General features: G+C 36.0%; 1 protein-coding gene and 1 pseudogene across 2 annotated transcripts in view; one reads left to right on the forward strand and one right to left on the reverse strand.

Annotated features, from left to right (window-relative positions):
• Positions 1-16,120, forward strand: part of LOC149547709 (uncharacterized) — a 229,185-nt gene extending 213,065 nt beyond the window's left edge. For both annotated transcript variants that reach the window (XM_089791786.1, XM_089791787.1), the window contains 4 exons: positions 14,598-14,977; positions 15,140-15,261; positions 15,388-15,549; positions 15,780-16,120. In XM_089791786.1, coding sequence (XP_089647912.1) covers positions 14,598-14,977; positions 15,140-15,261; positions 15,388-15,549; positions 15,780-15,995 — 880 coding nt within the window. In that variant the 3' untranslated portion in view covers positions 15,996-16,120. The remainder of the gene's footprint in view (positions 1-14,597; positions 14,978-15,139; positions 15,262-15,387; positions 15,550-15,779) is intronic.
• On the reverse strand, positions 6,273-13,194 carry LOC149547710 (putative aquaporin TIP-type RB7-5A pseudogene; annotated as a pseudogene).
• Positions 16,121-16,525: the final 405 nt, after the last annotated feature.

Here is a 16,525-nt window from a genome sequence, read left to right on the forward strand (position 1 = left end):
GATACGAAAAAGCAGTCTGAAAAAGTGGAACCGAAAAAGCAGTCCGAAAAAGTAGAACTGAAAAAGCAGGCCGAAAAAGCAGTCCGAAAAAACAGTTCCAAAAAGCAAATCGAAAAAGCAAAGCAAAAGGGGCAGCATTAAAAAAAATTATTACAGCTATCTACAACCAGGTTCCTTTATTAGTATTTTTTTTTTAGGTGTTATAAGTTTCAGCTGTAAGTGTGCATTATACCAACATTATCATTTTGTAATCCATGTAAATGCCAAAAGTCTTGGCCATATTTCATGAGCATTGTATTAGAAATTTCATTGCAAATTAAGAAGATAATAGTTGCTAGTTTCATTTGAGCAATTCAATATCATTATTTATCAGCTAGTTAGTTTGCACACCAACTATTTGTAAAAATGCCAGTTGGCTGTAGGTGTTCATTTCTCATGCTTAGATCATATATATGCACTGAATATTGTCAAAATTAGTAGCACACTCATGTTAGGCTATCGTGTAGTCCATTTGGAGTCTTCTAGCACAAGATTCTCATTGATGCAAATTGAAAAAAGAGTCATTTAAAGCCAGCTGAAAAACTATATCTGTCATACGTCCCTTGCAAGTGAATTGTTTGATGAAATTCCTTGAGCTTTCATCAGCATTTATTTGAGAGTAGATTTGAGGAGGGTTATTACAGTGGTATCAGAGCGGTTTTCTGCCATCCTGTGGAGGTCTTATTGGGAATTTGGATTAGCCAGATAGAGAGAAAAATGTTTGACAAAATGAATGCCAGTCCAGATCAGGGAAAGGAAAGATTCTTACAGTTATTAGACACCTTAGCACAGGGACAGCGATCAGCAGAGCAGAGAGCACAGGAATAGAGTTAGAGATTGGAGCTTATGATGCAGATGATGGCTCGTCAAATGGGGTTGAACGCTAACGTAGGTGGAAGAAATAATCAGAATGGTAATAATCAGAATGGTAACAATCAGAATGGGAATAATCAGGATGGGACACATAATGGAGGTGAACAAGTTGGGAACTGTAAGAAATGATAATATTGAGCAAGGAACGAGAAACAATCCAAGTAAGTTAAGTGTGAAACAATGTTACCATAAGATAAGCAAAATCCAAGAGCATACACCAAGATGGTTCAACAATGGAGACAAGGATTTATAAGGGGAAAGCAAAGAAAACCCCTTGTGAGTATTATGAATGAAGGCAAATGCCTAGAGAAGAGAGAGAGAGAGAGTGTTGGAGCAAAAATAGCTCAATACAATAACATCAAGTTCTAAGAGTGAAGAAGAAAGAAGGAGGAGCATCTCTTATATAGAGATGAGAAAGGAGTTGCATTTGTAACTCCCATTTCTATGAATGCCACATTCATAATAGGTGTGTGCAAAGTGTCACAATCCTCTTAAGGAGGATAAACTAAATAAAGGAATAAAAAGAGTTGTCCTTACATGTGGAATAAAGGACAAACAATGACATGTCCTCCACGTGTACAATAGGACAAACTACATTTAGGGATCCTTGGAATATCCCAATTAATACATCCAAGGAAAGATTAATCTTTCTAACACCCCCCCTTAATCTTTACTTGGGGAGTTTACATCAACGGGTTGTAAACCCAAATTTTTACAATGGAACTGAAATCTCTCTTTAGAAAGTGGTTTGGTTAAAATATCAGCCACTTGATCTTCGCCTTTACAATAAAGAAGAGTAATTTGCTTGTCTTCAACTTGTTCTCGAATGAAGTGATGTTGAAGTGAAATATGTTTGGTTCGTGCATGATAAACTGGATTCTTTGCCAAGGCAATAGCACTTTGATTGTCACAATGTATAGGTGTAGGTGATTGTTGAGGTAGACCCGAATCATGAAGAAGTCTTCTAATCCATAAAGCTTCCATAGCTGTATTGGTACAACCTTTGTATTCAGCTTCAGTTGAGCAAAGGGAAATAGAATGTTCTTTTTTGCTTTTCCAAGAAATTGCACCTGAACCAACAAAGAAACAATAACCACAAGTGGATTTCCCATCATTGGGATCTCCACCTAGATCGGAATCAGTATAGCCATGTAAAATAAATTCAGAATTTGCATCATAAAATAAGCCCATATTAATAGTTCCTTGAATGTACCTTAAGATTCGTTTAGCAACTTTAAAATGAGTTTGTTGAGGTGTAGACATAAATCGAGAAACTAAACCAACACTATAAGCAATATCAGGTCTAGTAAGAGTTAAATAATTTAAACTTCCTACCAACTGTCTATACAAAGTTTCATCAACAAAAGGAGTATTCATATCAGCCAGTAATTTAGTTCCTAGTTCACATGGAATTGAAACATGGTTAGAGTCATTCATCTTAAATTTTTCTAAAAGATCATAAGCATACTTGCTTTGAGAAAGAAAGATACCCTTAGGAGTTTGGCAAATTTGCATACCTAAGAAGTAATGTAAGATACCTAAATCAGTCATCTGAAATTTCTGTTTAAGTTGAAACTTGATATCAGAAATCAAGGCATCTGAACTAGAAGTGAGAATTAGATCATCTACATAAACAATAACAATGATAATATCATCGTTAGTATGTTTAATATACAAATTAGGATCATTCTTACTTCTAGCAAAACCTTGAGAAATAAAGAAAGAATTAATTTTAGAATACCATTCTCTAGGTGATTGTTTAAGACCATAAATAGATTTGTTCAATTTGCAAACCAGATTTTCACTACCTTTCTTAACAAATCTAGGAGGTTGAGCCATATAGATTTCTTCATGTAAATCACCATTTAAGAAGGCACTTTTAACATCCATTTGATGAATGGGCCAATTCATTTTAGATGCTAAAGCAAGAACTAATTTGATAGTAGGCATTTTAGCAACAGGAGCAAAAGTTTCATTATAGTCTAATCCTTCAATTTGTGAAAAACCTCTAGCAACTAGTCTAGCCTTAAATTTACTAATTTCATTATTAGTATTCAATTTTGTTTTGTATAACCATTTACATGAAACTATATTCTTGCCATGAGGTAACTTGACTAAGTCCCAAGTTTGATTAGCAATTAAAGAATCATATTCCTCTTGCATGGCTTTCTGCCAATGAGGTTGAGAGTTAGCTTGATCAAAAGACTTAGGATCGTTAGAATTCATAATAGTAGTCATCAAAGCATAATTACAATAATTAATCCTTCTATGTTTAACTCCACCAAATCTAGAAATGTAATCATCACCTTCATTGATTAAGTTTTGAGCCCATTTAGGTTTACATTTAGTTGTAATGGAATTATCACTAGAGGAAGAATCATTAGCAATAAAAGCATCATTAGTATCTACTTGAATATCATGAGTTGTAGGAGCAGAAATAATAGGTGGTACTTGAGTTGAAGGGTTAAGAGGAGGAGTAGGGTTAAGAGAAGGAGGTTGGTCCTCCACCAACACAATTTTAGTGCCACTGAATTCTGTATCATGTGTAGTAGAACAATCATGGACTCCATTTTCTGCAATACAAACATCTCTAGCAACTTGAACTTTGTTAGTAGTGGAATCATAAACACGATAACCTTTAGTGTTTTCTTCATAACCAACAAACATATAAGGAGATGACTTAGCATCTAATTTATACCTTTTCTGTTTAGGAGTATGAACATAAGCAATAGATCCAAAAATCCGCAAATGTTGTAAATTAGGTTTCCTACCAGACCAAGCCTCTTCTGGAGTAATAACCTTGAGAGCTTTGGTAGGAGTCCTATTAAGAATATAAGTTGCACAAAACATGGCTTCAGCCCAAAATTTATAATGCAGATTCTTAGCATGTAACATGCTTCTAGCCATTTCAACAATGGTCCGATGCTTTCTTTCTGCCACACCATTTTGTTGTGGTGTATAAGGAATAGTAAGCTCGTGTTTAATTCCACATGATTTCAAATAAGAGTGAAAAACATTATTCACATATTCCTTTCCATTATCAGTTCTAAGAATTTTAAGTTTAAAACCAGATTGCCTTTCAACATATAACTGAAATTCAATGAATATATCAAGAACTTGATCCTTGCTATGCAAAAAATAGATCCAAGTTCGTTTAGAAAAATCATCAACAAAGGTAAGTGCATACCGAGAACCTTGGATGGAGTTATTCTCCATGGGGCCCAAAAGGTCACTTTGGACAAGATGCAACTTATGAGTTGCCCGCCATGATTTTCCACTTGGAAAGGGCTCCCTATGCATCTTACCACTCATACAACCTGTACAGGCAATCTTAGAAGGAATAATGTGAGGCAAGCCATCAACCATATTGTGCTTTTGCATGAAAGTAATATAATCTGAATTTAAATGGCCAAGTCTTTCATGCCATATATTGAAATCAATAGAAGTATGTAATGAATATCGTGAACTAGAAAATTCATGGAATTTAAACAAATTGTCATTATCCATTTTAGCATGAGCAATCACTTTTTGAGTTTGAGGATCTATGACATAACATTTATCTTTGTAGAATTCAACTTTATAGTCCTGACATAACTGTGAAACAGAAAGTAGATTAGTTTTCAAGTGAGGTACATATAATACATCATGCAATTTACCATTAGGAATAGTAACATCACCTAAACCTTCAACTTTACAAGTCTGATTATTAGCTAACTGAATAGGAATGTTAGCAATATCAGGTTGTAAAGAATCAAAAATTTCTTTATGAGAAGTTACATGTTGTGATGCACCACTGTCAACAATCCATTCTAAAGGTCTACAAAGATTAAAGCTACAAGTAAAAGCATGACGAGAATTAGAACCAGTAGAGTCACCTTTTTTATGATTTAATTTTTGATTATTGTTACTATTATTCATAGGTTTTTTATCATTTTGCTTTTTAAAACAGTTATTGACAATATGACCATCTTTGCCACAATAAGAACAATGAGTTTTGGAATTGGAATGATTCCTTTGATTATTAGTATTACGAGTGTTATTATGATGATTGTTATTATTATTATATTTCACATGAAATTTATTGTTGGAATTATTTGAATTAGTATTATATTGTTTGTGGTTATTATTATTATTATTGGAACGAAAATTATTATTTGAATTTCTAGACACAAATGCATGTTCAGTTGATTTAAGGGTACCAAACTGAATTAGCTTAGTTTCTTCCTGTTTTAATAAAGTTTGAAAAATAACATAAGTTAACTGAGAAGTTAAAGTAGGAATAGCAAGCTGTGCATGAATATTAGTTATAAACTGTTGAAACTGTCTAGGAAGACACTTTTTAAGAATAAGATGAATTAAACGAATGTCCTCTAATTGAACACCTAAGGCAATAATTTGGCTTTTAAGAGAGTCAAATTTTAACAGAAATTCATCCATACTTTTAAAATCTGCATACTTGAGATCTTCAAGTTGATCCTGCAACTGTATTTTGCGGTATTCATCTCCACTGTCATACTTGGTTTGCAAGATGGACCATGCATCATGAGCTTTAAAACAGTGAGCAATTAACACATATAAATCTGGAATAATGGAAATACCAATTAAACCTAAAGCTTCTTCATTTTTAGATTGTCAAGTATCTTTCTCGTCTTGGGTAGCCACTGAACCAAGTTCAAGAGAGGGATCAGTGGCTATTTCGAAGAGGTGTTTAAAATGAAAAATGAATGAGATATGAGTTTTCCAAAAATGATAATTAGAATAACTAAGTTTTATTTCTGGAATTAAGGTTGACATTTTTATGAATAAAAATGCCCCCCCTAATAGAAATATGACTTATACGTTAACTTGAAAATGTGATAATGGAACTGAACAAACAATAATAATAATCCTGCAACAAAACGTTAGTACAAGGATAAACCTGGAAAAGAATCCTGTAGAAGCGTTATTAGGATGATAATAGCCTAAAAAAGACAACGAATCTAATTCTCTATATTTAGGATGCCTATATTAATGATATGCCAAATAAAAAACAATGATGGAATGCAACAGAATTGCATGCAAGAGGGAAACGAAATTCAAACGCTTCTAATGATAAAAATAGCACCTAAAACGTTTAAGATGCAACACTTGGAGCAAAGTTAAAAAAAGAATCTTCAGAAAAAATAATAATGAAAGTGACACGTATCAAAAAGCGTCACATGCATCAACTCAGGAATGCTAAAAATAAACAATATTCCTTAACAAAGCTAAGAAACTGAAACAACCTAAAAAAAACGTCTTACTTTAGGCAAGACTTCTTCTCACCGGAGGAGTGAGGCTATGGGATCTGAGGACGGAAAAGGTTGTCCGTGTCTTGGAGACTAAATCGCCAATCCACAAGAGTCAGTGACGAATTTGAGCAACAGGCAGGCAATAATTGAGCCTGCAAGCTGAGCGATCCAGTAGAAAATACCGCGGAGGATGGTGATCTGACCGCCAATGGCGAGGCCGAAGGTGACCACGGGGTTAACGTGACCGCCAGAGATATTGGCTGCAATGGAGACGGTGACTAAGAGAGCAAAAGCGTGGGCCACTGCAACCCCAACCAGTCCTGCAGGGTCCAGAGAAGCATCCGACGACAGCTTATCGTAGGCTATGGCGGATCCAACGCCAGCGAAGACGAAGAGAAGGGTGGAAATGAACTCGGCCAGATAAGATTTGAAGGACTTGAGGGATATGAAACTTATACAGCGGTTTCAGAAACTGAAGATTTTTTTAAACGAAACTTATGGCAGAATAAAGGAAAGTTTCTAAAGGAAACTTTAGGAAAGTTCCTAAAGTTAAAGATTTGAGCGATCTTTAAGATCTAAAAAGGTAGGAAACAATGATATGCATATGGATAAGAGAGATTTCAAAAAAAAATTTAAAAACACCAAATAGATATAGATTATAGTATATTAGATTTTTTTAAAAAGGAGTAGGAAAATTATATATATTTTTAAAAATTATTATTTTTCTTAAGGATACAAATATATTATTTCCTTCAATTATATAAAGGAAATATTTTTTAATTAAATGATAAGAAGAAGAATTAGAGCAAATATATACAATATTTATTAAAAATTGCACAATTTAATATAAATAAGTGGACTGAAGTAATACTTCTTGTTTTGGCGGCACGCCTTCCAAAACAAGAAAAAAAAAAATTTGAAATTTTTATAAGAGAACCCTTTGGCTGCAAGCCTTCCAAAGAGGGTTAGTAAGCAATGATAAAAATGATACTCTAAAAACCTGCACACAAAAGATGTTAGAATGAGCAGAAAATTGCAACACAAACTTCTTCTCTCAATGACGTCTCCAAATAAGGTGTGCTCTAATGAATGGCAACCTTCAACACAAAACTTAAAACAAGGATTAGATAGCCAAGTTCTGATACCATGTAAGAAATGATAATATTGAGCAAGGAACGAGAAACAATCCAAGTAAGTTAAGTGTGAAACAATGTTACCATAAGATAAGCAAAATCCAAGAGCATACACCAAGATGGTTCAACAATGGAGACAAGGATTTATAAGGGGAAAGCAAAGAAAACCCCTTGTGAATATTACCCCTTGTGAGTATTATGAATGAAGGCAAATGCCTAGAGAAGAGAGAGAGAGAGTGTTGGAGAAAAATAGCTCAATACAATAACATCAAGTGCTAAGAGTGAAGAAGAAAGAAGGAGGAACATCTCTTATATAGAGATGAGAAAGGAGTTGCATTTGTAACTCCCATTTCTATGAATGCCACATTCATAATAGGTGTGTGCAAAGTGTCACAATCCTCTTAAGGAGGATAAACTAAATAAAGGAATAAAAAGAGTTGTCCTTACATGTGGAATAAAGGACAAACAATGACATGTCCTCCACATGTGTACAATAGGACAAACTACATTTAGGGATCCTTGGAATATCCCAATTAATACATCCAAGGAAAGATTAATTTTGGTCATGCACCCTAGTAAGTTAGGACAGTGAGTTTGAGGCCCATGATTCCCACATTTCTTCCTAGAGCTCCAGAGCAGGCCGTACCAGAGCCCCAGATCACTGATATACAGGACCAGCCGAGGAGAGATTGGGAAGCCGGAGGTCTAGATTTTACTGCTGCAATTACCTTTAGGGAGTATATAGATGTGCGGATGAAGCATATGCCTCGTGGACATGACAAGAACCAGAGCTATGAGCTATGGAAGAAAATAGGGAAACTTCAATTACCATATTATGATGGCTCGGGGGTCTACAGCAAGAGCTTGGGTTCAAAGGCTTGACACATACTTTCAAATGAATCCTATGCCTGAGGAAGAAGCTATTAAGTATGCAACAATTCACTTGGATGGGTTAGCACACAAGTGGTGGCATCATGGTATGGTCACTATGGGTCATGCACACATTACCTCATATGTGGAGTTTAAGGAGAGATTGATTGAACGTTTTGATAGGCCTAAGGATCGTACCTTCCCTATGACAGGCAGAAACTTGTATGAGGAGTTTAACAGACATGCTGATTCGATACAGGGAGACATTAGCATATCTTCAGGTAATGGTTTATCTGCATCATCTTCACAGGTAGAAGGGGTTATAGACGTTGTGCAGGTTGAGCCAGAAGGTGATATCATAGGCACACCGGATTGTGCGATTGACACAGATAGTGATTCCAGTACAGTTGGGCTGGATGAAGTTACAGCAGTTGAGGATACTGTCATGTTTGAGGATAGTACAGTTGATCAGAAAGTGAGCATTCAGGACTTTGCAGAAAGTGAGTATCAGGCACAGTTGGATGCTTCTTCACATGAGATAGAGGCTAGTAGCTCTTTACTTGGTTTGGCACCCCAGCTGAAAACAAGGGACAAGAATATTGTCATGGCTTTATCTCATCATGATAGGATACATGGATTGATTGAGAATCACATTTGGATGATTCAACTGCAGGAGAGACAGAAAGAAGTCACAATAGGTTCTTCTTGTGACGACTTACAGCAGATCAAGGAAGGCATGGAGGCAATGGAGTTGGCTCTCCAGGATTCTGAGAGACATGTGGACAAGCGTTGTCTTGAGGTGAGTTCAGTTCTGGAGTTAGTGCATATAGCAGGGACTTAGTTTCCTTTTACAGTCGAGTCACATATTGATGATGATATGAGTATGTCTAGCATTCACACTCCGGATTCAGAGACTGTAGACAGGTGCGTGAAGTCAGTTGGTATTGTTCACATTACTCAGGTGAGAAGTTTACTTGAATTGCCAATTGGTTTGCGTTCATGGATTAGATGTTGGGATCCTTATCTTAGTACTTGGGATCGTTTTGACCGGAGATATTTATTATTCTTTGGTAGTAGTATCTGTTGCACCATCATGGACTTGATTAGTAGCTTGCCAGGTGTAGTTCTCATCCATGCCAGTAGCTTGTTTGATGCTGGAATTAGTTTTTACACACTTTTGTTGGGCATTGTTCATGTATCCAGTCGACCATTCTTGTCGGAATGGGTTGATGATCTCTCAGATATGACAAAGTTTACAGAAGAGTCTCAGGATCTAATTATTACAGATGACACCCAGGGGGATGTTGTGGACAGTTTTGAGGACTTAGTCTCCTCAACAGTTTCCTTTGATACGAAGGTTTATGTTGATGCCTCAGTCACTCCGTTTGATGATACAAGTTCAGCAGTTGGACTGCAAAATTTGGATGGCAATATTACAGATGATAGCCATTCTGAGGTTACTCCTTTGGACAGTGTACCAGGGGTAGAGTATAGGAGTTTGACCAGTCAGCATAATCATGTGTCTAGTTAGCTGAGAGTTTGCGAGCGAGACATTTCTATCGCTTGCGAGCATTTCGATGCTGCTCGTCAGTTGTTAGCAGTTTATGGATGGGGTTCTCCTGCTAGTGATGAGCAGGGAGGCAGTTATCTTTCCTTGATAGAGATCCACTCTTTATGGGAGGCTATGCAGATTCTGAGACAAATATATGCAGTTGGTAGCCGATAGAGATTATCTTATGGAGTGGGGCAGTACAACATATGATGCATTATTGGTCAAGGAAGATGAGGTGAGTAAGCTTACTCAACAGCTTGAGGTGACTTCTGAGTTTCTTGAGAGTACACAGTTGGCTTTCGAGGAGTCACAGTTTCATTTAGCTGAGGTGACCGTGGAGTTCGAACTACTTCAGTCTTTACCAAATTCTGTATAGTCACTGACCGTGGTGTCTGGTGATCCGAGGATGTCCATGGTCGAGGTTGATAGAGGCAGTGGAGATGAGGATATATCTATCCATGACACTAGTATTGGCATATTTGGCCTGTTTCCACTGGAGACAGGTTCAGCTGAGTTGGGCGCTGCAGCTGAGCATTGTGGTATGTTTGACTTGGAGGGCACAAAGACTAGTGATGTTGTTGTTGATTTTGCACTCTTGGCTATATCATCCTCTTACTTAGCTAATGATCACTCACAGTTGGTTGTATCACGTCTGCAGGATGAGTCTTTGACTGGGATTGGTTCTTTTTACTAGCATTATACTGTAAGATATATTCATCGATTTTCTTTTGATCCATGTGTTGAGGAGTTGATGGCAGACAGGTTTGGTCTGGGCTCTCATTTTTGCTATCTACCGTGTAATGACTATTCAGCATCAGCAGTGCATGGGTGTTATGGTTATGAGATAGTGATCGGTGATCTACAGAGTTGTGTTAATTGCAGTAGGTGTGCAGTGTGTGGATTCTCTATATTTGGTGCAGTTTCATGTGGGAGTATTCATCGTTGTTGCAGAATTGTATTGTACATTCCACATAGGCTAGTGGGATGTGTTGATGGTATTTACTATGTTGGTAGTTTGGGTTATCTACTCTACTTGGGTTCTGATATTTCGAGAGCTTGTTTCTCATGGGTTCCTGACTTTGGAGTTTGGGTGAGTTGTATTTGCCAATTTGATTATGGATTCCTCTTGGTTAATTTTCAGAGGTTGTTGTAGGAGCCTGTGTTGACTGACAACAGTATAGTTCATGACTACATTTGGGATCCAGGTGGATTGACTGGGTTGTTGGTCGACCATTGCTTGGGGACAAACAATTTTGGGCAGGGCGGACTGTAATGTCCCCTTTTTAGCATTCATAGCATGATGTTGTCGTTAGCCTATTTCCCCACGATCTCGTAGGCTAACCAAGACATTAAAGGGGCTTAGAGGCCATTTGGCTTAGATAGTTTCAGTTGCAGGTCTTTTTGAGGCAACTTTGGGCATAGTTACTATTTATACTAAGTCATCTTGGATATGGTCGGACATCCAGTGGCAGCGGTATGTCGATGGTAATTGTTTAAAATTGGCAAGAAGACTTGTTTATCATTGATAAGATTTGTTATGTGAGAAATGTTTCTGGATTAGATTGTGTGAGTTTTTTTAGCATCAACGTTTCGGATCATACTACATGATCCATCATCAGGACAAGAGAACATCAGAATATGGGATGATAAAGCTATTTTATAAAGTTAAATTTAAATATTTAACTTTATTAATGCATAGACTATAGTTTGTGAGAAATATTTAAATTAAAAGAGTCCCCTTTATTTTATAACACATTGGAGACACAAGTTACATAAAGGGAGTGATGTTTTATCCCATATTAAGAAAACGAAGGATTGAGCTCTTGTGAAAACACTATAAAAGAAAGGGAAGAGCTTCTTTTTAGTATGGTTGGAAATATCAAAGAAATTGGAAATTTTTTTAGTGATTATGTCTCAATAGTTTGAAGGACGAAATCCCTTCAAGCTGGAAATCTTGACACCATTGAAAGATATGGTCTTGAGATTCAAAAGGGTAGCAGTCTGAAAAAAGCAGATACGAAAAAGCAGTCTGAAAAAGAAGAACCGAAAAAGCAGGCCGAAAAAGCAATTTGAAAAAGCGGAACCGAAAAAGGAGGCCGAAAAAGCAGTCCGAAAAAGCAGTTCGATAAAGCAAATCGGAAAAACAAAGCAGAAGGGGCAGCATTGAAGAAAATTATTGCAGCCATCTACAATCAGGTTCCTTTATTAGTATTGTTTTTTTTAGGTGTTATAAATTTCAGCTGTAAGTGTGCATTATACCAGCATTATCATTTTGTAATCCATGTAAATGCCAAAAGTCTTGGCCATATTTCATGAGCATTGTATTAGAAATTTCATTGCAAATTAAGAAGATAATAGTTGCTGGTGTCATTTAAGCAATTCAATATCATTATTTATCAGCTAGTTAGTTGCATACCAACTGTTTGTAAAAATGCCAGTTGGCTGTAGGTGTTCATTTCTCATGCTTAGATCATATATATGCACTGAATATTGTCAAAATTAGTAGCACACTCATGTTAGGCTATCGTGTAGTCCATTTGGAGTCTTCTAGCACAAGATTCTCATTGATGCAAATTGAAAAAAGAGTCATTTAAAGCCAGCTGAAAAACTATATCTGTCATACGTCCCTTGGATGTGAATTGTTTGATCAAATTCCTTGAGCTTTCATTAGCATTTTTTTGAGAGCAGATTTGAGGAGGGTTATTACAGAGTGTATGAAGTGGCAAAGTTCACTAGAGATACATGCGGTGGGTATAAACCTAATTCTCTAAGATTCAAAATCTCCAAGAAACTAATATTGGGACCATATTAATATTGATGAAACAGAAAGGCATCTATCAAAGTGGAAAAGGTTTTATCAAGATGAATAATTTAAAAAGATTGGAGAATCCATATTCAGAGGGAGATTAATATTAAGAGGGAGTTTGACACTTCCTCATAGTCAACTTTGTACGATGACGTCACAAAAGTTGATATCAGATTTAGAGGGAGTTTGACTTTATGTAAAATTTTGATGTTATGTGTGTGACAACATGTTTTTTAATGGGCCTACTCCCTGTGTACATCATGAGGAAGTAATGAATTCCAAATATTATCACTTTTATTTGTAGAAATTATTGAAAGGTGACGATCTTACAATAACTTAATCTTCTATTACGATGAATGTCTTACGATGTCAATGTAGTTCAGGATAAATTATGGTGGATGTTTATATGGTACACATTATGAGAATGTGTGTGCACATAGCTTATAAATATTTTTGAGTACATGGTGAATGTTATGCAAATTGATGTTTAGGAGGCCATTACATAGAGTACGTGGTGAATGTCAAATGAGTTGACATTTAGGAGGCCATTACTCACAGTACTTGGTGAATATCTTGCAACTCGAGATTTAGGAGGCGATTACTCAAAGAGTACATGGTGAATGTCATATGAGATGATATTAAGAAGGCCATTGCTCCCAATACTATTACTTAGAGTATTTGGTGAATATCATTTGTTGATATTCTGGAGGCCAATACTCATGATATCAAATGTGATATCAAAATGTTGAATATCTTCTGATCAAAGATGTTCTTATATTACATTGAGGTAATGTATGGTCATGTGTTATCCTCCTTAGCTAAGAGGGAGTGTTAATGTTTGGTAGCTTCTATTGGATAAACTCAAGAGACTAAGTTGAGGTTATATATATATATATATATATATAAATTGTTATATTAATTATAAATTAATGAATAGACATGTCTCATGACATCCCATGAAGGGACATGTCTGTCCATATCTTGTCCACATATAAAGAGATTTCTGCACTTGGGACACACATACCAAACATGCAGTGTTAATACATTTGCAGTGATCTCAGAATTTCAACATGAATCATAAACTAGGCATGTCCAAATGAATGAAGCCTTCTCTTATTGCCTGAAGCTGCGACCCTTCAACTCCCTTCTCCTGTCTTTTCGTCTTATTCCTCCTTTGTCACTTTTAACTCCCTCTATAATATTAAATTGACTTGCTTTATAAATTTGCTTTAACTCTCATTAGCCAAATTTAATATTTTATGAATTTAACTTTGGGATCCCTAATGCCCCAAAAAGAGGACATCACAAATAGCCTCTAGTATCAATATTTAAGTGCACATTAAAGAATCTGCAGCAGTTAACTTTCTTTAAAGACAGTCAATAATATTAAATTCAGTCAGACAACAAATAATATAGTCAAATTCTGGTTGGAAAGTTGAGTCTTATGCTTAGATTGTTGATATAATTGGCTGTCTTGTTGATGTCTACAGCCAAATATCATTCAAGAAACGGTAATGGCTTGTGTCATACTGAGGTTGGTGATGTCAAAATACACTTGGAGAATCGATGAATGCATCTTGAAATGAGGGGTAACCGAATCATGTTGTATTTTTCTAAATTCAAATTCATCATCTAATGTTCACAGGTCAGAATAGTCAACTAGACGTTATAGCAAATTTGGTCATGCGTTTATTGTACTATAGATGATGATAATTCATGATTTTACTGTAGTGATTATTCATCGAACAAGTTGATTGCACCCTCTCTAACAGGCCAGCTAGGAAAAACTCAAGATAAGGCTAATTGATCTGAAAATGCAAGATTACGCAATGCTTCTGTTGAGAAAAATGTTTAAGCTTCTTTGTTCAAACTTGGGTTCAGTACCATTAAGATATCCCAATTGACTTTTTCTTATAGGTATATATGCCTTATCTAGATCATAAAATATCTAAAGATGGTATGTATGTCTTATCTAGATTGTAAAATATCTAAGATGGTATGTATGCCTTATCTAGATCATAAAATATTTATGGTGGGAACTTGTTTTATTGCAGAGGATTTATTCTGGACAAGGCGGCACTGCTACTTGTAACAGTTAAGGGGCAAATTTCAGGTAGCACATCATCTGTAAGAAGAATTGACACTCAAAACAAGCTGTACAGATTTGTCATGGCAGTGCCCTTAAAAAACTTCACAACCTTTCCTTGCTTTCCGGTTGTTAATATCATACTCAAAGCTTTGCTCACTACCGAAGAGACGCCTTACAATCAGTCGGCTAAAAGTGATGCTGCTGAACATGAATTAGTTAGCTCTAGTACCATTGATGGAACATATAGGTGTCTTCACACAGAGTGGCTTGGAAGAATTTGCATTCAAGAAAATGATTTAATTCGACAGTTTGCACACCAAGGGCTCTCACATGTTATACATGAAGGTCTCTTCTTCTCTCACCTCAAAGAGATTCATGCATACAAGTATATGCATGTAAAAGCAATATTTTCTGAAGCTCCTTTTTCAGTCTATTGTATAAATAAACACTCCTGGATATACAATTTCAATTTCTAGCAAATTAACTGTTGTTTTTAATATTATGCAGTTGGAGAGAGTCTAGTTTTTATGTTCAGACCTAAAGGAGAAAGGGATACTTCATTGCTTCCAAGTGAAATCAAGTCAGTTCTGCATATGGATTATTCCAGGAAAGAATACACTAATTTACAGGTATGAGTGGAGTGCATATGATTTTTATGTGTTCAAGGCACATTGCAATTGTAAATTCAGGTGAATTTAATAACAATTTAACAGCCTTCAGTTAGATGTATGTAAATTTAATGTATTTTATTGCAGGCAACGGAAAATAGGATATGTGCACTGGAGGCTCAAAAAGCTGTTCCTTTCAGAGAGGCTTATATCTACATGTTTAAAGATGTTGCATTGGTGACTTTATGTGCCGAGGACTATGAGCTCCTGTCATGCACGGCAGCATTGCTGATCTCTATCTTTCAACACCATATCCTAAACATTTTGAATTTGTATTTCAACTGTTCATAGCGCTAGTTTATATAATGTCACACATGCGCGCACACATAATCCTTTATTTATATGTTTTTATTTTGCATTACAACTGTTCGTAGTGCTACTATATTCTGTTGTGACGTTTACAAACATGAGCACACACACGAAAGAAGCAATGCAGATCTGACCTTACTACCTTGTTATCAAGCCTTGACTAGATATTACAATATGATGTTTATCAATATAGGTCTTGTGAAAGAATCCTTACATCTATGTTTGATTTTATTGGTGCCTTCTCCCAAGAGCTAGGAGTGAAGAGTACCACCTGGGAAGACAAACTTTGCGAGTTGCGACAGTGCCAAACTGTGGATAAGTATCAAGAGTTAGAGTTAGTGACAGATGACGCTTGTGTGCACTTACTTCCCCGAACCAGGTTTTGAATTTAATGCTCCTTTACCATTTTTATCTATCAAAACAGGAGAATAAAGACCTGCATTCTTTATGCACAAAATGTTCTCTAATAATTATGACAGTTATAAAGTCATCTTTGTCCTTTGTTCCTGTATTTTGTATTCTAGAGGTCATATCTGGACAATAGTGCTTGCGAGGTGTCATGGGTTTATACCACATTTTCTAATTGAATCGCTCGTGGCAATATAATCCTGAACTATGTATAGACGTAGTATGCTCACGGCAGTTGCTTTTGTTGAAGAAATTGAAATTGAATATGAAGCATATACTTCCTGTTTTGTTTCGCAAAAGATTAAGATTGAAAGTCCTTGGTTGGAGGGCAATTGGTTTATGGGTGTAGTTGAAACTAAATCTATTACCGAAGTTGGAATCTTCTCCAACCTATGGCTACTGACTTAAAGCGGTGAACATTTGTAAAAATGCACTCTAGCTGTATACTGATTAGGAGGACTTCAACAGAAACAAAGAAGATTAACACTACACCAGCTAACAATCAAAT

This window comes from Cupressus sempervirens, chromosome 7 (assembly GCF_028749045.1).
Source record: "Cupressus sempervirens isolate cs-2001-9-10 chromosome 7, ASM2874904v1, whole genome shotgun sequence".
Taxonomy (NCBI): domain Eukaryota; kingdom Viridiplantae; phylum Streptophyta; class Pinopsida; order Cupressales; family Cupressaceae; genus Cupressus; species Cupressus sempervirens.